This window comes from Oncorhynchus mykiss, chromosome 2, assembly GCF_057628025.1.
Source record: "Oncorhynchus mykiss isolate SJ-2025 chromosome 2, ASM5762802v1, whole genome shotgun sequence".
Taxonomy (NCBI): Eukaryota; Metazoa; Chordata; class Actinopteri; order Salmoniformes; family Salmonidae; genus Oncorhynchus; species Oncorhynchus mykiss.
The window spans coordinates 87,011,968-87,037,477 of record NC_143023.1 but is presented as its reverse complement, the minus strand read 5'-3'; the positions used below and the strand labels follow the sequence as shown (position 1 = coordinate 87,037,477).

Here is a 25,510-nt window from a genome sequence, read left to right as displayed (position 1 = left end):
ACAGGTCAGCACCTCAGGAGTAAATGTCAGTTGGCTTTTCATAGCCGATCATTCAGAGTTAGAGACAGCAGGTGCGATAGAGAGTCCAAAACAGCAGGTCCAGGACAAGGTAGCATGTCCAGTGAGCAGGTCAGGGTTCCATAGCCGCAGGCAGAACAGTTGAAGCTGGAGTAGCAGCATGACCAGGTGGACTGGGGACAGCAAGGAGCCATCAGTCCTGTGGCATGGTCCTAGGGCTCAGGTGCTCTGAGAGAAGATAGATCGAATTAGAGGGATCATAATTAAATTCACGCAGACAGGAGAAATACTCCACATATAACAGACTGACCCTAGCCCCCCGAAACATAAACTATTGCAGCATAAATACTGGAGGCTGAGACAGGAGGGGTCGGGAGACACTGTCGTCCCGTCCGACGATACCCCCGGACAGGGCCAACTAGGCAGGATATAATCCCACCCACTTTGCCAAAGCACAGCCCCCACACCACTAGAGGGATATCTTCAACCACCAACCTACTACCCTAAGACAAGGCCGGGTATAGCCCACGAAGATCTCCCCCATGGCACGAACCCGAGGGGGGCGCCAACCTGGACAGGAAGATCACGTCAGTGACTCAACCCACTCAAGTGACGCACCCCTCCTAGGGACGGCATGGAAGAGCACCAGTAAGCCAGTGACTCAGTCCCGTAATAGGGTTAGAGGCAGAGAATCCCAGTGGGGAGAGAGTGATAGATCCTGTTAGCTGTTTAGCCTACAGATGGTAGGGACCCACGAACCATGTGTCATGAGAGCAATATGCTAACCTTCCGTCAATGCATGAGTCAGAGCATGAAGCTAAAACGTTTTGACCTGTTCTGAAATGGGAAATCCAGGCTTCAACTACTTCCTTTCCATGGACTGAGGACAGTACAGTAGTATTGACAGCATGTACTGCTTATACCACAAGTAAAGAAAAATACCTTATTATAGCAGATACATTGAGGACAATTTTTGGTTCCTGCAATGGTATTGGCACTATGCTACTATTTTACTGTACTTCAACGTTGGTTCAGTACTAACAGTTATGAGACACAGGAATATGGTATCAGACTATTTCAGTGGATATCTAAGCTCTTTTGACAGATCTTTCTTTACAAGAGGTCAGATGTAGTCTAAAGAAAAGAAGACCCCATCACTCTATGTTGCACTTCTTTCGGTTAATAAAAGGTGTCTTTGACTATTTGAATATATTGGGTTTGGACATTTCATTATGCGGTGCTGAAAAGGTCTATTTGTTGCGTCCTGAGCACCGTTACTGTTATCTAACGGATGTTGGGTCAGTGTTTAGCCCAGGGACACACAGGGTTCACAGCCCTCATTGAAACCACGTGCTCCTAACCCTGCGGAGTGTCAAGGAAGGATCCTACTCAAACACTCAGCAGGCTGCTCTGGAGTTCACACTTCTTGGAGCATGTTGATATTACTCCAACCTCCAGGCATGTCTTTCCTGGTAGAGCCTATTCAATCATGTATAAATCCCTATTGCTGAGGGAGGGCGAGTGACGCCTGAAGAACAATAGGAGTTGCCTGAAGAACAATAGGAGTTGTGCTTATATGAAACACAGCAGTAACACAATACCTGGAGGAAGTAGGCCTGCTCACAGATCTAAGGACAATACCTGGAGGAAGTAGGCCTGCTCACAGATCTAAGGACAATACATGGGGGAAGTAGGCCTACTCACAGATCTAAGGACAATACCTGGAGGAAGTAGGCCTGCTCACAGATCTAAGGACAATACCTGGAGGAAGTAGGCCTGCTCACAGATCTAAGGACAATACCTGGAGGAAGTAGGCCTGCTCACAGATCTAAGGACAATACATGGGGGAAGTAGGCCTGCTCACAGATCTAAGGACAATACCTGGAGGAAGTAGGCCTGCTCACAGATCTAAGGACAATACCTGGAGGAAGTAGGCCTGCTCACAGATCTAAGGACAATACCTGGAGGAAGTAGGACTGCTCACAGATCTAAGGACAATACATGGAGGAAGTAGGCCTGCTCACAGATCTAAGGACAATACCTGGGGGAAGCAGAGTCTGCTTTAAGGTCCATTTAAATCAGGGGTGTCAAAGTCAAATGGACGGAGGGCCAAATAAAAAAATCAGCTACAAGACGAGGGCCGGACTGTTCGAATGTTCATTGAAAATTTTTTAAATGACGCATATAGTCTAGTGAACCTAATTGAACCTACTGAAAACCTAACAAATATATTACAATATGATCAGATAAATAAAGCAATATTTTCTTATGGCTCTGTCAGTAATCTTTAATTTTCAACAGACACAAAAGACAAATTTCCTTTATATAAATATCCCCATAACATGAACATTAAATGAAAGAAACCGGTATTCAAGGCACCATCAGTAGACTATATTTTCTATTTTAGCAAAAGTGGGCTAAATTTACTTCAAAGAAAAAACAATAATAGCAATTTTCTATCATCCACTCAACTGAAATATTTTTAAAATATAATTGGATTGAAATACAAAAAAATAAAGTGCAAAAATCTATTAATCAAAAACAACACTTTGTTTAAGGAGAAGTAACATGCAGTGAAAACAAATATTAAATTTTAACTTTTAAACTTGAACTGAGTAAAAACTCTAAATATGTGATTGCACAGTAATGTTCACTTGTTTGAGGTTGAGGGTGATACTTGGTGGTGTCCCATCTTTTCCACAAGTTCATCAATGTTCGGGGTAAGGCTCTGAGCTGAAGAAATCCTCAGAATTGAGTGGAGGTGTTCAGCAGTAAGTCGACTTCTGTGTGATGTTTTGTTCAGGTTCATCAAAGAAAACAGTTGTTCACACAGGTATGTGCTGCCAAACATAGACAACGTTTGAGCAGCCTGGATGCGCAGCTGGGGCATTGTGCCGGGGAGGAAACGGGCAAACTCCGCAGCACCCACTGCCGCATATTTTTCCCTCAGTGCATCATTGCATTGGAGGTCAATCAACTCCATTTGGAGGTTTGGTGGTGAGCTTTCCACGTCAACAGCAAATGGGTTACCGAGCAGTTCCAACCTGCTTTTTTGTGCTTCAAAGTCAGCAAATCGGCGTCGAAAGTCAGTGGTAAGCATACCTATTTTATCAGCCAACTGTGTGCTCGGGAACGCACTGGTAGAGAGCTTCTCTTTCATGGTCTGGCAGCTGGGAAAGTGGCTCAAATTTTCTTTCCGCATCTGCGTCTCCCACAGAGTCAGTTTGGTTTTAAATGCCTTCACTGTACTGTACATATCAGAGATGACACAATCCCGACCCTGCAGCTGCAAGTTTATTGCATTCAGATGACTCGTAATGTCACACAGAAAAGCCATTTCACACAGAAACATTTCGTCTCGGAGTTGTGTTGTGTCTTTCCCTTTGCTGTCCAAGAATAGACAAATCTCCTCACGAAGCTCGAAACATCTTTGAAGCACCTTTCCCTGGCTTAGCCATCGCACCTCTGTGTGATAAGGCAAATCACCATGCTCCGTTTCTAACTCCGTCAGAAATGCCTTGAACTGGCGGTGATTCAAACCTTTGGCTCTGATAAAGTTAACTGTGCGCGTGATGATGCTCATTACATGCTCCATTTTCAAGGCTTTACCGCACAACGCTTCCTGGTGTATGATACAATGATAAGCTGTCAGCTCACCTGTCGCGTTTTCCTCTTGCATCTTTTCCCGTATCTTCGCCACCAGTCCGCTCCTGTGTCCACACATCGCAGGTGCTCCGTCGGTTGTCAAACCCACGAGTTTTTCCCAAGGCAGCTCCATCTCATTTACACATCTTGACACCTCTTCATACAAATCATGCCCCGTAGTTGTGCCATGCATAGGACGTAAAGCCAAAAACTCCTCTGTCACGCTTAGGCTGGAGTCCACTCCGCGGATGAAAATTGACAACTGGGCAATGTCAGAAATGTCGGTGCTCTCATCCACAGCCAAGGAATATGCAATAAAATCTTTTCCCTTTTTCACAAGCTGCTCTTTTAGATTGATGGACAACTGGTCTACTCTCTCGGCAATGGTGTTTCTGCTCAGACTCACATTTAAAAAGAGTTGCCTTTTTTCTGGGCAAACTTCGTCACAAACTTTAATCATGCAGTTTTTGATGAAATCCCCCTCCGTAAATGGCCGGGCTGATTTAGCGATCTCTTCTGCCAAAATAAAACTGGCCTTGACAGCAGCCTGGCCTTGTGATTTGGCTTTTTTGAACAGAGCCTGTCGAGATTTGAGGCCTCGTTTTAATTCCTCTGCCTTTTGTAGCCTTTGTTCCATGTCCATATTCTTGTTTTTGTCCGCGTGTTTCGTTTCATAATGTCGTCTCAGATTATACTCTTTCAGTACCGCCACACTTTCTCCACACAGAAGACACACAGGTTTTCCAGCTACCTTCGTGAACATATACTCCGACTCCCACCTTGTTTGAAACCCCCGGTTCTCAGTATCCACCTTCCGTTTTGCCATTTTTGATGGGTATCTGAAAGTTAATTTTACTGTGATGCTGACGACTGCTGTGCCAATAAATATTGAAATGAAGCAGCCTACTGCTCGGTGCGTCACCTTTGCATTGTGGGAAATGTAGTATTGGTGCGTGTAAAAGATCTGCGGGCTGCCGGCTTGCTGCGGGCCGGTTCTAATAATAAATCAAGATCATCCCAGGGGCCGTAAAAAACCTTCTTGCGGGCCGGATGTGGCCCGCGGGCCTTGACTCTGACATATGTGATTTAAATCAACCAGATTCAATCCAGACACCCCTAGACCCAATTCAGCGGAATGCCCCACCCAATGACCAAACTAGCAATTTAGAGCAGTCCGATGTTATTGGATTTTCCCCAAACATAACACTTTGCATGCAGGACCAGAAATGAATTGCTTTGCCAATTTCTTTGTAGTATTGCTTTAGTGCCTTGTTGCAAACAAGGATATATGTTTTGTAAAATGTTTTTTTTCTTCTGTACAGGCTTCCTGTTTTTCACTCTGTCAATTAGGTTAGTATTGTGGAGTAACTACAATGTTGTTGATCCATCCTCAGTTCTCCTATCACAGCCATTAACTGTTTCAAAGTCACCATTGGCCTCATGGTAAAATCCATGAGTGGTTTCCTTCCTGTCCCCCGAATGAGTTAGGAAGGACTCCTGTATCTTTGTAGTGACTGGGTGTATTGATACACCATCCAAAGTGTAATTAAGTGTAGTTAATTAATAACCATGCTTAAAAGGATATTCAGTGTCTGCTTCAATTTTGTATATTTTTTTTCTCATCTACCAATAGGTGCCCATCTTTGCGAGGCATTGGAAAACCTCCCTGGTCTTTGTGGTTGAATCTGTGTTTGAAGTTCAACTGAGTGACCTTACAGATAATTGTATGTGTGGGTTACAGAGATGAGTAGTCATTCAAAAGTCCATGCAGCATATTATGTGACTTGTTTAGCAAATTTTTACTCCTGAACTTATTTAGTCTTGCCATAACAAAGGGGTTCAATACTGATTGACTCAAGAAATGTCAGCTTTTCATTATTAATTAAAAAAAAACTGGGGAGGAAAACATCATGTGTGTGTGCGTGCGCCAGCCAGCCAGCCAGCCAGCCAGCGACAAATCAATTAAATTGAAGCTGTAACACAACAAAATGTGGAAAAAGTCCAGGTTTGCGAATACTTTCTGAAGGCACTGTAACTCTAATGAATTAAAATAACAGAATGGCACATTTTGAGATTAAATATTTATGCTTTGAGTGTCACCAGTGCATATGGTTTTCTCATGCTGTAAAAGTTGTATTTTGAAATAGCGCTCAAGGGGTCATTTTTAAGAGATGTTTGGCAAGGATCGGCAACTTTGAAACTGCAGCACCTATATCACATCAAACCAGCCTCTAAATTCCAGGATGAATGCCGTGACCAGAGGATGAATCCCACGAGCAGAGGATGAATGCCGCGAGCAGAGGATGAATGCCGCGAGCAGAGGATGAATGCTGTGACCAGAGGATGAATGCCGTGACCAGAGGATGAATCCCACGAGCAGAGGATGAATGCCGCGAGCAGAGGATGAATGCCGCGAGCAGAGGATGAATGCCGCGAGCAGAGGATGAATGCCGTGACCAGAGGATGAATGCCGTGACCAGAGGATGAATGCCGTGACCAGAGGATGAATGCCGTGACCAGAGGATGAATGCCGCGAGCAGAGGATGAATGCCGCGAGCAGAGGATGAATGCCGCGAGCAGAGGATGAGTGCCGCGAGCAGAGGATGAATGCCGTGACCAGAGGATGAATCCCACGAGCAGAGGATGAATGCCGCGAGCAGAGGATGAATGCCGCGAGCAGAGGATGAATGCCGTGACCAGAGGATGAATGCCGTGACCAGAGGATGAATGCCGTGACCAGAGGATGAATGCCGTGACCAGAGGATGAATGCCGTGACCAGAGGATGAATGCCGTGACCAGAGGATGAATGCCGTGACCAGAGGATGAATGCCGCGAGCAGAGGATGAATGCCGCGAGCAGAGGATGAATGCCGCGAGCAGAAGATGAGTGCCGCGAGCAGAGGATGAATGCCGTGACCAGAGGATGAATCCCACGAGCAGAGGATGAATGCCGCAAGCAGAGGATGAATGCCGCGAGCAGAGGATGAATGCCGCGAGCAGAGGATGAGTGCCGCGAGCAGAGGATGAATGCCATGAGCAGAGGATGAGTGCCGCGAGCAGAGGATGAGTGCCGCGAGCAGAGGATGAGTGCTGCGAGCAGAGGATGAATGCCACGAGCAGAGGATGAGTGCCGCGAGCAGAGGATGAATGCCACGAGCAGAGGATGAGTGCCGCGAGCAGAGGATGAGTGCCGCGAGCAGAGGATGAATGCCGCGAGCAGAGGATGAGTGCCGCGAGCAGAGGATGAGTGCCGTGAGCACACAGACCAGTCAAGAGCGCAGAAATTTGGTTGAGAGAGCAGAGGATGTTCAAGTGTGAGTTTGGGCGAGCTGAACATCCTTGTTGCAGATCAAAGAGAAAAATGTCTGAATAAAAAAAAAAAAGAACCTAAACAAAGAAACATGGTTAAAACATGTAAAAAGCATCAAATTGTCTTTACACTCTGTGTCTTGTTGCTCGCTCTCAAATCTTGGTACCTTTTGGGTTTCAATGTATCTTTTTTCTGGTCGTCACTAGTTGCCACAAAGTCATAATCCCCACCTATTTCTACAATGCATCTTGTTAAAATTAGATTTTAAACCTAACCTTAACCCTAACGACACTGCTAATCTTATGCCTAACCTTAACCCTAACGACACTGCTAATCTTATGCCTAACCTTAACCCTAACGACACTGCTAATCTTATGCCTAACCTTAACCCTAACGACACTGCTAATCTTATGCCTAACCTTAACCCTAACGACACTGCTAATCTTATGCCTAACCTTAACCCTAACGACACTGCTAATCTTATGCCTAACCTTAACCCTAACGACACTGCTAATCTTATGCCTAACCTTAAATTAAGACCAAAAAGTAAATTTTTGTTCTCTTGAATTTGTATTTTTATCTAGACTTTGTGGCTGTGGTTTTCTCAATTGGATTTCAGGCTGTTGGGGGGCGGCCTTAGAAGTAGGTGCATGTCGAGAAACCTTACATTGGTCACTTTCACTGGAGTGATGGAGGAACTAACAAATGCTTGCCCTTGGCCAGTCCAGTGTTGTCGTGTGATTGGTTGAGTCTTGGGTGCATATGACCTCAAACTGATGTTCAGAGCCGTCTGTTTAGCTTGCTAGCCGGCTTGAACAGTAAGTACCGAACAACTTGGGACACTTGAAACAAACAAAGCCATTGGGAAATAAATTAAATGGCTATGCTATACCTTGAGTTGAGATTAATCTACTTGCTAAAGTTAGCTAGCTAGCTAATTACTTGTTAGCCAGCAACATTTGTCTGTTAGCGAAGTAACACCATAGTCCATAACTAGTTTGTTTTTCTTCACCTTTCCACAAAGTGTCTGTTATGTGTTTGCATGATATGACGGCGTTAATCCTAATGTATTAAAGAATAGGTGGAGTATGGGCATAATTTGGCTGATCTCAGAAATTTATTCATCATACACTGGGTCCTGGCCATAATTTAAGCCAGCTAAATATAATGACTCCATTGTTGAGAATAACATGTGGGTACACACATAATAATGGCATAACGATCACGACGTCGAAAGAAAGGAAGGACTTGTGGGCAAGTTAAAGGGTAGGAAGTATGAGTTTTTACTCACCAGTGTGATCAAAAACATAGTAACTTAGTTTTAGTCATTTTTATTTTATTTCACCTTTTTTTAACCAGGTAGGTCAGTAGAGAACAAGTTCTCATTTACAACTGCGACCTGGCAGTTACCAAGATGTGCAAACATAGCTATGTTTTTGGGTTGTTACATATTTACTAACTTATTTCCAGATATCTTCTAAACTACCCACATTGCACTATTGCACATCTAGTCTGCTACCGAGTTCATATGCTAGCTCAAGCTGGCTAAGGTTCGCCACACCGCATGCTCTTCAAGACTTTGTGTTTGTGTTATCTAGTGGGAACCCGTTAGCACGGCAGGCTCTGGTGTCATCAAATTGGTTGCTCTAAGTGTGTAGTACCTCGTCTGTTCTCCTTTTTTGTTTTGTCAACTTTTCGGCATGTTCTCTGTGAAGTAGTTACGGGAGTTTTGTAACGGAATCAATCTACCCCCCCCTGCTTTGGTAGCTAACTCAGCCTGCAGTCTTTTAAAAGTTTTACCATTGGATGGCCCCGGCCATCAATCTGTTTCTGCTCTCTCTTTGCTTTTGATCTGCGGTTTTATTTTAGTGGTGTTCTAGCTGGTCTTCAGTAGTTGGGCTCTAGCTTGCCGACACATAACCGTGGTGGTTGGCTAGGCTAATAGCTAGTTGTCTAAATAGCTAAGGCATATTGCACTGGTGTTGGAGGGCCAGTAGGAGGCACTCTTTCCTCTGGTCTAAAAAATATCCCAATGCCCCAGGGCACTGCCCTGTGTAGGGTGCCGTCTCTCGGATGGGATGTTAAACGGGTCTCCTGACTCTCTGCGGTCATTAAAATCCCATGGCACTTATCGTAAGAGTAGGGGTGTTAACCCTGGTGTCCTGGCTAAATTCCCAATCTGGCCCTCAAACCATCACGGTCACCTAATAATCCCCAGTTTACAATTGGCTCATTCATCCCCCTCCTCTCCCCTGTAACTATTCCCCAGGTCATTGCTGCAAATGAGAACGTGTTCTCAGTCAACTTACCTGGTAAAATAACGGATAAATTAAAAAAAATATAGCGAACATTCTTTGACATTTGGTTAAATGGCGTTATGTATTTACAAAACGTTGGTTTTCTTCAATATAGCTGTAAACTAGTGTGGATAGCAATTGGCCAACTCATTCAGTGCTACCGTAACGTTAGCAGGCAAGTAGGGCTAAAGTTAGCAGGCTAGTTGGCTAGCAACCTTGCACGTTGATTTGTAAAAAATTCATAAAGTATTTGCTTGTAAATTGGCTGAAAATGTCATTGAAACCAGTAGTCATGAGTTCAAACTATTTGGTTTCATTTGAAGTTATATATTTTAAAGTTATTTCTGTTGGAGTTTACATAATAAGGAATAGGCTGGCTACCGGTTCCTCCATATAACATCACACCCTGGAAAAACATTTTCTGACATGACTTCAGCATTCTTTGGAATTCTGATCGGTTTTATGTAATAATTCCAAAAATAGAAAAGTGAGGTAACTTTGTTTTGGGACTTTTGATGTGTATACTAATGTAACATAAGGATTTGCATGTGGTTACGTTTATGCTACCTACCTTGATGAAAGATCCGATATTAAGGGTATTTTTTTATCCCAATGGCACACACAGCACATGGGGATTTTGACTTATATGGAGACACAAAAGGGAGAACCTGCTACATTAACAATACTTAACCAGTGCCAAAAAATAGAATGTTAACTAGAATTTAACCAGCTAAACTCATGGTACACACAGTATTCAAAGGAGGACTGAGGACAAAGCAATGCCCTGCATTCACCAAACATTTAACTAAGGAAAACAGATTTGTTTTATAGTAATTGTCTGATTGGAAGCTACCATTGTCTATCAAATTACATGGTCAAATTATTTAAATATGGCATTGAAAGTTTTATTGAGTACAGGCAGTAACACAGGAGTCAAATCGCATAGGGAGTTTGATCAGATCACATGTTATCAGCAAGCCAGAGACATCTGTGGAAAGAGCACAAGTAGAACAAATATATACGTGCAAACAGATAACCAATGTATCATTCAACATAAGATTCCACCTAAAACAATCACGTTAGCTCTGTCCCAATTCATCTCAGCTCAATTCCTCACGTCCTCGATACTCGCATCCTTCTCAAACCGCTTTGGAGGTCTGAGGGGAGGAACCTTGGGTCCTCTCCTCCGATGGGGTTTTAGGAGGCACGGAAAAAGAATGTAAGAAATCGAGAAAAGATCAAATGTACAGAGCTGTTGCATGTTTGCCTCAATATGGGACTGGGCAGAGGTGTACAATCTACGCCATTCATTAGTATTATTGAGCCATAAGAGACCTTCCTTAGACCTTTAATTAAGAAACACATAAATGAGCGTAAGTATGTTTAAGGATATTTCAGCAGTCATACATGACTGTTGTGAGTGCGGTGCCATACCTTTACCTCCCTGGTGCAGAAGAGCTTACACGCTAACGATACGTTATGGCAGATGTCTGTGGGGGGGGGGGGGGGGGGGGGTCTTGACCACACTCTGGCTGTTCTCCAGACAGTGGTAATGCTGGAACGTGTCCTAGGCACTGTTGGAGGCCATGTAGCCTCCCTCAGAACCACTGATGATTTCCAGGTTCTCACAGTGTAGCATCAGCACAATCTATATAGAGGTGTGTGTGAGAGAATGGGAACTAACCGTGTCGATGAGTGTTTATGGGGGAATGGGAACTAACCGTGTCGATGAGTGTTTATGGGGGAATGGGAACTAACCGTGTCGTTGAGTATTTATGGGGGAATGGGAGCTAACCGTGTCGATGAGTGTTTATGGGGGAATGGGAACTAACCGTGTCGATGAGTGTTTATGGGGGAATGGGAACTAACCGTGTCGATGAGTGTTTATGGGGGAATGGGAACTAACCGTGTCGATGAGTGTTTATGGGGGAATGGGAACTAACCGCGTCGATGAGTGTTTATGGGGGAATGGGAACTAACCGTGTCGTTGAGTGTTTATGGGGACTGGACATCACTTGAGTGCAGAATAGAGGGGCAATCTCAGTCCATCCCTGCCTCTAAACACTGGTCTGGTGAGCACCACCACAGGAGGTTTGTGTCACCTTTATTTGGGGAAGATGGGCTCGTGATAATGGCTGGAGCGGAATAGGTGGGATGGTATCAAATACAACAAACACATGGTTTTCATGTGTGATTCCATTCCAATCGCTCCGTTCCAGCCATTATTGTGAGCAGTTCTCCCCTCAGCAGCCTCTACTGAGCACCACCTATCTGAGGAGATGAGAAAGAGAGAGGGATGTCACAAAACACTGCACTAAATTTGTGAAAAACAAAACACAGGCCTGTAATACAAGGTGTATACAGGCTAAGAGTAGACTCCTATACACAACGCATATCCTACACTGCACCTGCATATACAGACCGATTGCTCATTCTTTTACATGCAACATACATACACAAAGACCGAGACTAGGTGTGTGTTTACTGTGATCCAGGGTGGAGGAATATCATCTGGTTGTCATCAGGCATGGTGTTGGCACAGCGACTGTTTGATGAGATCACACTGGGACGCATCACTGTCATCAACACCGCCTCCCATTGGACCAGTAACTACGCCAACACAACAGGTACATAGACATTGGAATTTGATACCCCTGGTCAGGACTCCATTGAAGAAGGTGGAGGGATACATATGTGCTGAGTTGTGTAAGGCTTTAGATGAGTTAGGGAACACCCATGATCGCAAAAGCCTAAGAAGAAAGTTACGTCAAGGTCAAAGGCGACTCACAGGTCCAAATTTTGCGTCCTCTGCCTCGTAGGTTTAGTGGTCCAGGGCGATGAAGTAGAAACCTGATCTGACTCCACTTTGTCGGACTCCACCTTGTTCTCTACTAACACAATGACCCGTCTCCTGAGAACAACTGCAGTGAGAGAGATAGTAAAATATGATGTTAGGAAATGCCATAGACAGAATTCAATTGGAGTTTAAGCGTTTTTACATCTTAGTGTTGCATTCAAGGTAACAGTCCATTTAAAGACTGCTGCTTTATCAATTGGATTATAATGGATAATAATTTAGCCAAATAGGTGATAAAATACTATGTGGAACTGAGGTGAGCTGTACCTAACTTACTTGTACACATTCAACCATCCTCTGTAAAGAACCATCTTTCTAACCAAATAGACAGACGGCAGTTTGTCAAAGTCAATAACATGTCATCCTCTCTACATGATAAATGTCCTAATAACAATGCTTCCATACAGCATCAAACTCTCGGTACCACCAGTGGCGATTTTAGCATGTAAATCTTGGTGGGGGGGAAGAAAAAAAATATTGTGGGATGCATGCCAGCAAAGCCACAACACTAAACAATACATTAATTGCACTATAATGGTGCCCACAAACTGTTAAGGCTTACATAAAGTTATCCCAACAGCAGTCCCAACACCTTACCACTGCTACACCTGGCTATCCCCGGAGCCTTTTCTGGCAGCGAAACAGTTCATTCCAAATCATTTACTGCCTTAAAAAAAAGGAGCTGATATTGCCACGCCTTCTCCTGCTTCCCCTCTCTGGCGCTCGATGACGCCAGGCTGCCCTTCATTACGCACATCTGTCACCATCATTACGCGCATCAGCGCTCATTGGACTCACCCGGACTCTTTTACTTTGTTGATTGCCCCTCTATCTGTCTGCTCCTCTGTTTGTTCCCCATGTCAGCATTGATGTCGTTATGTTTTCCCCTGTCCAGACGCTGTCCTTGTTTGTCTCTTGTCTATTATCCATTAAGTGTTCACTCCTTGTACTTGCTTCTCGTCTCCCAGCGTCAGTCCTTACAGATATGGCTTAAATAAATGTGGCTTCTATTGATAATTGAGATGTACAAACTATGGCATGAGGGGACGACAAGCGGATAAGAGGCATTTAAAACAATGTGCGAGCTAGGATGGATGTAGTCAATATAACTATTTGTTCAGCACTTTTGAAATGTACTGTGACAGAATTCAGAACATGTGCCGTTCACCAAGTCAGAACCGTAGTATAAATAAAGGGGGCATATAAGCAGACAATGAAAGCTCTTACAATATTCAATGATTACATTTCTCAAAAACAGGCTGTAGGTTACATGTGCACTACCAAGTCAGAACAGTAGGTGAAATGAAGAGGGGAAAATAGACCAAATTACTAAGGTGAGGCACAAAGGTGGAAGCTTTTAGAAGCTTCTAAAGCCATTACATAATTTTCAGAAATTTTCCAAGCTGTTTAAAGGCACAGTCAACTTAGTGTGTGTAAACTTCTGACCCACTGGAATTGTGATACAGTTAATTATAAGTGAAAAAATCTGTCTAAACAATTGTTAGAAAAATTACTTGTGTCATGCACAAAGTAGATCTCCTAACTGACAAACTATAGTTTGTTAACAAGAAATTTGTGGAGTGGTTGAAAAACGAGTTTTAATGATTTCAACCTAAGTGTATGTAAACTTCTGACTTCAACTCTCTCTCCATAAAAATAAACATCTCTGCTCTCAAATACTTTGTGTGCGGCAATAATGTTCTGCTCACTCAGTCACACTTGAAACTCAAGTTCAATTTGCGCACCCCCGCTGCATGTGCACTTGCTGGACCCATTCTCAGCTCACTCCACCACATTTGGTGCTTTCGACTGGTCTGTGCGCTCCCCCAAGACCTATCATCTGCGCTCTCGACTCATAGGTGGTTGGTCGAAAAGCCGATGGAGGAGCTGATTTTTGTTGTAATTTTTTTTTTACCTTTAACTAGGCAAGTCAGTTAAGAACAAATTCTTATTTGCAATGACGGCCTACCAAAAAGCAAAATGCCTCCTGCGGGGACGGGATTAAAAATAAAAACATAAATAAAATATAAATATAGGACAAAACACACATCACGACAACAGAGACAGCACAACACTACATAAAGAGAGACCTAAGACAACGACATAGCAAGGCAGCAACACATGACAACACAGCATGGTAGCAACACAACATGACAACAACATGGTAGCAGCACAAAACATGACACAAACATTATTGGGCACAGACAACAGCACAACGGGAAAGAAGGTAGAGACAACAATAGATCATGCAAAGCAGCCACAACGGTCAGTAAGAGTGTCCATGATTGAGTCGTTTTATGAATTGATTGTTATTAACTAACAGGGAAAACATAAAAGTTGAGTAAAGATCAATCTTGTCCTATTTTTTCTGCGCGGCAGTCTCGGGCTATTGCGTGCCCGAACGCAGCTTAGAGGGAACATTGATTATTACACAGGTGCACCTTGGACTGGGGTCAATAAAACGCACAGTTTTGTCACAACACAATGCCACAATGCCATGTCTCAAGTTTTGGGGGAGCGTACAATTGGCATGCTGACTGCAGGAATGTCTACCAGAGCTGTTGCAAGAAAATGTCATGTTCATTTCTCTACCATAAGCCGCATCCAATGTCATTTTAGAGAAGTTGGCTGTGCGTCCAACCGGCCTCACAACCACAGACCACGTGCAACCATGCCAGCCCAGGACCTCCACATCCGGCTTCTTCACCTGCAGGATCGTCTGAGACCAGCCACCCAGACAGCTGATGAAACTGTGGGTTTGCACAACTGAAGAATTCCTCCACAAACAGTCAAACTATATCATGGAAGCTTGAGGTGTGGATCAGAAAACCAGTCAGTGTCTTTTAATAAAGTTTAGCTTAATCAATGTCTCGCATGATCAATGAATGATTAGCCTAATTAGCATTCTGCGTAACATCCTAGTTGTTGCATCTTTAGATCTCTCATCTTTCAAAATGATTAACAGATATTTATTTCTATCTCTGTCATACAAACCACTGGCACGTGGTGTACGTTAGAATGGTATTTTCCGGCTACCTACATTTTGGAACATTCTTACATAATGCTGTGTGCACATTGCTTAATTTATCATTTGAAGAAATAATAGTTTAGCAACATTTTAAACAAAATGTCTTGATCTGTTCCATCAGTCTTGTTGTGTTTAAAGACTATAATATAGGCTATGCTGTAAATGTACCTTTAAAGCAACAAACTGTCGTTTAAAGCTGGACATTGCACAAAATAGTTTTGATTTCTCTGACAGAACCTTAACTGTTCAGAATATACACAGTGTACAAAACATTAGGAACACCTTCCTGATATTTAATTGCACGCCCTTTTCTCTCAGAACAGCCTAAATTTTCTCAAGGCTTAAAAATCCTTTAACCTGTCTCCTCCCCTTCATCTACACTGATTTTAATAAGGGATCATGTCTTTAACCTGTCTCCTCCCCTTCATCTACACTGATTTGAATAAGGGATAATGTCTTTAACCTGTCTCCTCCCCTTCATCTACACTGATTTGAATAAGGGATCATGTCTTTAACCTGTCTCCTCCCCTTCATCTACACTGATTTTAATAAGGGATCATGTCTTTAACCTGTCTCCTCCCCTTCATCTACACTGATTTGAATAAGGGATCATGTCTTTCACCTGGATTCACCTGGTCAGTCTATGTATGTCATAGAAAGAGGAAATGTTTTGTACACTCAGTGTACAGTACTATAGTATTGCTATTGACTCCTCCATAGTTCAGAGACGAACATCACTTGAACCAATCCAATGGAAATCTGCACTGGCTGGCAGTTGGACAGCAAACAAAAGTTTCGAGAGGGTTGTGTTTCACCTCCAAGTCATTAGCACGTGGGTGGGATGACATGACACTGCTGGAGGGGAGACACATGCTCTCCTCTCCTCATGTAGTGAAGTAGCCTGTTACTGTAGCTGTCTGACTGGGCCTGAATCCTGAAAGAGTTACTATGCTGCCAGGTTAGCTTGGTCACTGATCACTTCAGAGCCCGATAGCTGGACATCGTCAACAGTTCAGAACTGTAGAGGGAACTGTAGACATGGCACACATGGACCGTGTAAAGCACAAGTGGATCAACTATGGCAGTTGCTTTTTATACCTGAAGATTATTTTCCCTCAACAAAATGTTCTGTTTTTACATAATTCTCTCAAGAACCATTCATAAATTAAGTTGTTGCCTGGAAACAGCAACATCTTTTTGCTGTAGTGCGGTCAAAATTGATTTCCCATTTGTGTGTTAGGTTTGTTTTTGAAGGAAATGCAGCACCACAGTGTTTTGCGTCAGGGTGGAGCAATAAGTAAGGACATTGAAATTGTTCTGTGTGGTTTGCTACTACAGATTTCAAATAATATTGTATGATGAACGAAAATAATAATATTTTTGTATACACCCGTTTCAATTATTAGAATGAAATGGTTCAGGAATGTGTGATAGTCAGATTTTTTTTTAAATCAATCTTTACATTGAATTTTTAACACAAAATTAAGACAAGGTTTCTATTTAATGTTCTTGTTCCCAGTTTTCCAGCATACAATAAATATATCTGAAGGTGTCACTAGTAATCTGTATTGACTGAACTTGAACTGAATGACTCATCGTGGTGGAATTCAGTTTATCTCTAGATAGACAATGATAGACGTCAGACTCCAAAAAGAAGCTACATACTGCGTTTAATATTAGTCAAATTCACTTAAATTGATTAGTCTTTAGAGTGACCTGCATTAGGTTGTGCAGCCTCCTTGTATTATGTTATAACATGCAGGGTCATAACTCCAGCCCTTTCTAAACCCTGGAAGGCACATGTTCCTACGTCTCCCTCTCTTTATATCACTAATAAGAGCATTTCCATGGTGTGCAGTCAGGGGGTTGTGGTATGTAGTAATCTGCTCAGACTAGTAACTGTTGAATGGACTGACATTTTGATTTCCTCTCACAGCCAGTGATAATTAGCCAGTGTGTTTTGTATTCACTAGAAACCTCAGAACATCTGTGAATAGCCTGTGTCTCTGCCTGTGTCTGTCTTATTAAGAAGTGTTGCAACAGTCCTCTGCCACATCACTGACCTTGTTACTGCTGTCTTACAGGACAGAGCAACCTGGTTAGGACTGGGGGGTTCGTTAGTGGTCTTTGTGGTGTTGCGGCAGAAGCCGAGAGCTGCACCTCTAAGGATGGTGTTATCATTTGTCATGTCATTTGGAGCTGTGAATGGACTGGAGCTTCATCCAGCTGTGCTCACTGAGAACCAGTCTCTTTTGGCAATGAGGACGTCTCTCTCTGTCAGGTGTTGGAAGAAGGAGGGCACACTCCTATCAGTCAGACATGAAATAAATAAAAAATCTTAGGATTAAGTCCCACATCTTGTTCTGAATGTAGTGTAACTCCAATTGCATCAAATGCAGTGCAATCCACAGGACTTAGATGAGGAGGCAGAAGTCAGCATTTCAGAAATATTCCGGCTTTTGCATCCTCTCCTCTCCATTTCTCCAATTATGAAGGTGACAAAGGATGTGTACAGTGTAATGGCATAGTAGGGTAGTAAATAGACCCGTTCAGGTGGAGGGATATTGAAATAATGGCATTGTGCTGAGGCCTCCCCAGAGAGATAAAGGAGCCGTGTCTCACTTAGCCCAGTGCTGTAATGGCACACTGAACAAGATGGGCACACTCTTTCACTGATGCATCATGCTATTGAAATGCAAAGATATATCTGACAGAGAAAAGCATGAAAGAAGGGATTGTCAGGTCATTCCTAATTGAATTTCCAGCCTTATGATAGACCCATAAACTAATAGCGGTGCATAAGTAATTCATGTTATCAGTAGAAATGAACTGAATAGCACGGGATAAAAGCATTTTTTCTCAACGCTTGCTTGTAATATGTTGGAAAAGATCTAAGAACATCCTTTGTTTGTAGCCTCTTGTAGATAATTAACCCTTTTGTATTAAATCTGTACGTATTTACACACGTCCGTCTCATTTCATAATTACAAAATGCAAAATTGTATTATGAATAACCTTGTCAGTGGTGTTCACAGAAATATGTACAGGCTTTGTAACTGCCATCTTTGTGTGCTTATATGGATATATATATATTTTTAAGCCCTATTTCCTTCGGGAGTCCAACTCCTGTTCAATGGGCAGATTAATAGAGAAACATCCCACTATACATCATTTCAGGCATGGCCATGTCCATTTAGTAATGTTGTGTTGAAGTGTTTTCACACTGCCCTTGTGGGGAACAGCTTCCCAGAAATTGCAGAAGATTGGATGCCATGGAGGCAGTGTTATGTCTTTTGGCTTCACTTTAGATGGATGCAGCTTCCAAGAGAGAGAACATCTCTGTCAGGACCACACTGCTGCTTGTGTTTACTGTTACAGTGGTAACATGATCAACCCCCTGGTGATGCAAACACTCATACATATCATTACATTTCATTACAACACACTGTCTGGCAACCTCCTTATTTCCCTGCACATACATCGAGGTAGCCCCAGAAGAGCTGGAATTAGAGCAGACAAGGGAGAGAATGGCAGAGCGAGACGGCTGCCCGGTGTGGATGTATGCCCTGTTTCTGTGGAATCGCATTCATGTCATGGCGTTTGTTTGGAAGGCTGCCCCTGTCCCTGTCTGGAGGATGAAGTGCAGTGTAAGTATAACCACAGTATATTGCTGCATGAATAATCTCCCTCTCCCATCTGCCACTGGGGCCTCGGACAAGCAGTCCCACTCCAGCATCTAGCACGGCCAATTTGTACCAATCACAACATTCTGGCTCCCCTTGTCCCCCTCCCTCCCTCCTGCTCTGCATTAGTAGAGAATCAGTGGAGCAGAAAGACTGTTTGAGCTGAGACATTGCCCCGCATTGTGTACCATCGCAACATAACAGAGCAACCATGTCCAAACATCAGACCCAAATGAGTAAATTCAGATTCTCTTCTTAATGTTTAGTCTTTTTCTCACAGGAAGAGCTCAACCATTTATACACTCTTCTACTATGATATTGAAAACTCTGCAGAAATGTTAACATTGAGAAACAAATCATCAGACTTACACAAATTTGCCCTCTTGTTGCTCATAAAAATCATAGTTGGTGTATTCTAGAAATCCAGCGGCCCACACGAACTGGAAATAATCAAGGCCCTGGATGCAGATTAAGGAAGTGATACATTTAAACCCAACAGAATAGTTAATTATGCAGTTTTCATTACAGTGACGTGACTACTCTCATAGGATTCTGTTCTTTGCCAATTCAACACCACAATGCTGATCTGTTGGGATTTTCTTATTACAGAAACATCCTTGTGTCACACACTAATTCTCATTTAGAATGAGTACTACTCATATATTATACACAACATATAATTATTTTTATGGTTTAGAATGAATAACATAGGCAGCCATCGTTGTGTGTTCCTAAATGCCTATATTTTGAACTTTGGTGGGCTGTGAATATGTATGTTTATGGTTGCCACACACATATGTACAGTATGTACCACATATGCGTGTGGCTGTGCCACAGGAAAGAGCTTAATATTTTATCACGTTAGGTGCTGTAAGCCTCTTTCTACTTCCTAGAGAGATGGGTTCTGGGAAAGACACTTGTGGAAGTGTGGAGGAAAACCTCAGCCAGATATCCTGCTGGGCAGTGAGGAGTATGGTAGCTAGGCATCTCCAAAACACTTCTGAGTGTCACTGTTGTCCTTTCCATAAATATATCTGCCGACAGATTCTGAAATGCCAAAAGAGTCCCTTTAAGTTAACATTATTCTTTGTTTACCTTATTGAATCCTCTCCCACTATCTCTGCCATTTACTCCTCAAATCATGCTACTATGTATAACTAACGAAAGGAGAAGGTATTTTAAATTATTAATTCAACATCTGACAACCCTTATTTATCAGCGGTAAGTGATTTACTAACTGCGTTCATGATTCTGTCAGGGGGAGAGAAATAAAAGACCACTCATTTAGTGATTGGAATGGAACGTTTTCCATCCCCACCAATAGCAGGAGTTAGTTGTGCCGTGTCAGCACTCGGCACACAAACTAATTGAGTCAAAGCTACGCCTACTCTGTGTGAGATTCTTTAACAGCAGCCTCCACCCCTATCAATCACACACACCCACGCATGCACACACACACACAAGATCCTCTAGTGTACTGACATTCTAGAGGAAACATGTTACTGCTATAGTTGCTCTTTACCACAAATTGTGCTACATGAATAGGATCTTGTTTGAGAAGAAGGCGTTGCTGCTCGGCAACTGGATGAGAATGAGGGGAGTGTTGCAGCTGTGTGGCCATCTCCAGAAGGTCACTTCAATCAGTGTAGATCAAATCAAATTGTATTAGTCACATGCGCCGAATACAACAGGTGTAGATCTTACAGTGAAATGCTTACGGACGAGCCCCTAACCGACAATGCAGTTTAAAAAAAAATATGGATAAGAATAAGATATAAAAGTAACAAGTAATTAAAGAGCAGCAGTAAATTAACAATAGCGAGACTGGTTAGTAGAGGTAGTATGTACATGTAGGTAGAGTTATTAAAGTGACTTTGCATAGATGACAACAGAGAGTAGCAGTGGTGTAAAGAGGGGTGGGGTGGGGGGGCAAAGCAAATAGTCTGGGTAGCCATTTAACTAGATGTTCAGGTCTTATGACTTGGGTTAGAAGCTGTTTAGAAGCCTCATGGACCTAGACTTGGCGCTCCGGGACCGCTTGCCGTGCGGTAGCAGAGAGAACAGTCTATGACTAGGGTGGCTGGAGTCTTTGACCATTTTTATGGCCTTCCTCTGACACCGCCTGGTAGAGAGGTCCTGGATGGCAGGAAGCTTGGCCTCAGTGATGTACTGGGTCGTTCGCACTACCCTATGTAGTGCCTTGCAGTCGGAGGCCGAGCAGTTGCCATACCAGTCAGGATGCTCTTGATGGTGCAACTGTAGAGCCTTTTGAGGATCTGAGGACCATGCCAAATCTTTTCAGTATCCTGAGGGGGAATAGGATTTGTCGTGCCCTCTTCACGACTGTCTTTGTGTGCTTGGAACATGTTAGTTTGTTGGTGAAGTGGACACCAAGGAACTTGAAGCTCTCAACCTGCTCCACTGCAGCCCTGACGATGAGAATGGTGGTGTGTTAGGTCCTCCTTTTCCTGTAGTCCACAATCATCTCCTTTGTCTTGATCACGTTGAGGGAGAGGTTGTTGTCCTGGTACCACATTGCCAGATCTCTGACCTCCTCCCTATAGGCTGTCTCGTCGTTGTCGGTGATCAAGCCTACCACTGTTGCGTCATCGGCAAATTTAATGATGGTGTTGGAGACGTGCCTGGCCGTGCAGTCATGAGTGAACAGGGAGTACAGGAGTGGACTGAGCACACACCCCTGAGGGGCCCTTGTGTTGAGGATCAGCGTGGCGGATGTGTTGTTACCTACCCTTACCACCTGGGGGCGGCCCGTCAGGAAGTCCAGGATCCAGTTGCAGTGGGAGGTGTTTACTCCCAGGGTCCTTAGCTTATTGATTAGCTTTGAGTGCACTATGGTGTTAAACTTTGAGCTGTAGTCAATGAATAGCATTCTCACATAGGTGTTCCTTTTGTCCAGGTGGGAAAGGGCAGTGTGGAGTGCAAGAGAGATTGCATCATCTGTGGATCTGTTGGGGCGGTATGCAAATGGAGTGGGTCTAGGGTTTCTGGGATGATGGTGTTGATGTAAGCCATGGTCAGTCTTTCAATGCACTTCATGGCTACAGACGTGAGTGCTACGGGTCGGTAGTCATTTAGGCAGGTTACCTTAGTGTTCTTGGATTATGGTGATCTGCTTAAAACATGTTGGTATTACAGACTCTGACAGGGAGAGGAGGAAAATGTCAGTTAAGACACTTGTCAGTTGGTCATCGCATGCTTGCAGTACACGTCCTGGTAATCAGTCTGGCCCTGCAGCCTTGTGAATGTTTACCTGTTTAAAGGTCTTACTCACGTCGGCTGCGGAGAGCATGATCACACAGTCTTCCGGAACAGCTCGTGCTCTCATGCATGTTTCAGTGTTAGTGTTGGCTACCCAGACTATTTGCATGCATGTTTCAGTGTTATTTGCCTCAAAGCGAGTATAGAGGTAGTTTAGCTCGTCTGGTAGGCTGAAAAATTGGCATCTCAGCCTTTAGCTCAGTGCAGATGCTGGCTGTAATCCATTGCTTCTGGTTGGGGTATGTTCGGACGGTCACTGAGGGGATGACGTCATCGATGCACTTATTGATGAAGCCAATGACTGATGTGGTGTACTCCTCAATGCCATCGGAGGAAACGCTGAACATGTTCCAGTCTGTGCTAGCAAAACAGTCCTGTAGCTTAGCATCAGCTTCATCTGGACAGTTTTTTATTGATCAATTAAGATGTGGATTATGTACTGTCGTGGCCAAAAGTTTTGAGAATGACACAAATATTAATTTTCACAAAGCCTGCAGCCTCAGTTTGTATGATGGCAATTTACATATACTCCAGAATGTTATGAAGAGTGATCAGATGAATTGCAATTAATTGCAAAGTCCCTATTTGCCATGCAAATGAACTGGATCCCCAAAACACATTTCCATTGCATTTCAGCCCTGCCACAAAAGGACCAGCTGACATCATGTCAGTGATTCTTTCGTTAACACAGGTGTGAGTGTTGACGAGGACAAGGCTGGAAATCACTCTGTCATGCTGATTGAGTTCGAATATCAGACTGGAAGCTTCAAAATGAGGGTGGTGCTTGGAATCATTGTTCTTCCTCTGTCAAGCATGGTTATCATTGCTTTGCACAAAAAGGGCTTCACAGGCAAGGATATTGCTGCCAGTAAGATTGCACCTAAATCAACCATTTATCGGATCATCAAGAACTTCAAGGAGAGCGGTTCAATTGTTGTGAAGAATGCTTCAGGGTGCCCAAGAAAGTCCAGCAAGCGCCAGGACTGTCTCCTAAAGTTGATTCAGCTGTGGGATTGGTGCACCACCAGTACAGAGCTTTCTCAGGAATGGCAGCAGGCAGGTGTGAGTATATCTGCACGCACAGTGAGGTGAAGACTTTTGGAGGATGGCCTGGTGTCAAGAAGGGCAGCAAAGAAGCCACTTCTCTCCATGAAAAACATCAGGGACAAACTGATATTCTGCAAAAGGTACAGGGATTGGACTGCTGTGGACTGGGGTAAAGTCATTTTCTCTGATGAATCCCCCTTCCGATTGTTTGGGGCATCCGGAAAAAGTCTTGTCCTGAGAAGACAAGGTGAGCGCTACCATCAGTCCTGTGTCATGCCAACAGTAACGCATCCTGAGACCATTCATGTGTGGGGTTGCTTCTCAGCCAAGGGAGTGGGCTCACTCACAATTTTGCCTAAGAACACAGCCATGATTAAGAATGGTACCAACACTTCCTCCGAGAGCAACTTCTCCCAACCATCCAGGGACAGTTTGGTGACGAACAATGCCTTTTCCAGCATGATGGAGCACCTTGCCATAAGACAAGATAACTAAGTGGCTCGGGGAACAAAACATCAATATTTTGGGTCCATGGCCAGGAATCTCCCCAGACCTTAATCCCATTGAAAACATGTGGTCAATCCTCAAGAGGCGGGTGGACAAACAAAAACCCACAAATTCTGACAAACTCCAAGCATTGATTATGCAAGAATGGGCTGCCATCAGTCAGGATGTGGCCCAAAAGTTAATTGACCTCATGCCAGGGCGGATTGCAGAGGTCTTGAAAAAGAAGGGTTAACCCTGCAAATATTGACTCTTTGCATCAACTTCATGTAATTGTCAATAAAAGCCTTTTACACTTATCAAATGCTTGTAATTATACTTCAGTATTCCGTAGTAACATCTGACAAAAATATCTAAAGACACTGAAGCAGCAAACTTTGTGAAAATTAATATTTGTGTCATTCTCAAAACTTTTGCCCACGACTGTACATTCAGGTGGCAGGTTAGATGGAGGTCATGACACTCCATCCTAGATAAGACAGAGTTTGCCTCTTGGGTCCAGCAGGCAGAGTTCAATAACTACAGCACATGTAAGATGCAGGAGGATGGCAATCTTCTCATACTGAGTAGCCTACAGAGTAATGTGAGAAGAATGCAATTTCTGAATTTAAACAAATTTCTAAACAAAATGTTATACATTTCAGGTGTTACCGTTCCATGTCAAATAAACCACCCTTCATATAATACTCTAGCAGTTTTCTGCTAAAATAACAATGTGCAAATATTACAATTGTTTTCTCTTTTATTGTCATTCACAGCCAATGCAGATCATGTATGGTGTCCAATACGGAAGTTTACATACACTTAGGTAGGAGTCATTAACTCATTTCTCAACCACTCCACAAATGTTTTGTTAATTAACAAACTATAGTTTGGCAAGTCGGTTAGGACATCTACTTTGTGCATGACACAAGTCATTTTCCAACAATTGTTTACAGACAGATTATTTCACTTATAATTCACCGTATCCCAATTCCAATGGGTCAGAAGTTAACATACACTAAGTTGACTGTGCCTTTAAACAGCTTGGAACATTCCAGAAAATGTTGCCATGGCTTTAGAGGCTTCTGATAGGCTAATTGACATAATTTGTACCTGTGAATGTATTTCAAAGCCTACCTTCAAGGTCAGTGTCTCTTTGCTTGACACCATGGGAAAATCAAAAGAAATCAGCCAAGACCTCAGAAAAAAATAGTAGACCTCCACAAGTCTGGTTCATCCTTGGGAACAATTTCCAAACGCCTGAAGGTACCACGTTCATCTCTACAAACAATGGTAAGCAAGTATAAACACCATGGGACCACACAGCCGTCATACCGCTCAGGAAGGAGACACGTTCTGTCTCCTAGAGATTAATGTACTTTGGTACGAAAAGTGCAAATCAATCCCAGAACAACAGCAAAGGACCTTGCGAAGATGCTGGAGGAAACATACACAAAAGTATCTATATCCACAGTAAAACAAGTCCTATATCGACATAACCTGAAAGGCCGCTCAGCAAGGAAGAAGCCACTGCTCCAAAACCGCCATAAAAAGCCAGACTACGGATTGCAACTGCACATGGGGACAACATCTCAAGACATCAGTCAGGAAGTTAAAGCTTGGTCGCAAATGGGTCTTCCAAATGGACAATGTCCCCAAGCATACTTCCAAAGTTGTGGCAAAATGGTTTAAGGACAACAAAGTCAAGGTTTTGGAGTGGCCATCACAAAGCCCTGACCTCAATCCCATAGATAATTTGTGGGTAGAACTGAAAAAGCGTGTGCAAGCAAGGAGGCCTACAAACCTGACACAGAAACACCAGCTCTGTCAGGAAGAATGGGCCAAAATTCACCCAACTTA

At 43.3% G+C, this 25,510-nt stretch overlaps 1 protein-coding gene across 3 annotated transcripts in view; it reads left to right on the top strand.

The window, feature by feature from the left end:
- Positions 1-25,510, top strand: part of LOC110498779 (transcriptional enhancer factor TEF-1) — a 96,830-nt gene that overhangs the window by 9,412 nt on the left and 61,908 nt on the right. Inside the window, exon 3 of one of the 3 annotated variants that reach the window (XM_090211406.1) lies at positions 24,427-24,476. The exons of 1 other annotated variant lie outside the window; for it this stretch is intronic. Coding sequence is in view for 1 of the 2 variants with exons in the window: in XM_021575409.3 (XP_021431084.2) it covers positions 11,823-11,897 (75 nt within the window). In the remaining variant the exon portion in view is untranslated. Of the gene's footprint in view, positions 1-11,765; positions 11,898-24,426; positions 24,477-25,510 lie in introns of all 3 variants that reach the window. One more of the 3 variants, XM_021575409.3, reaches the window with a different exon arrangement.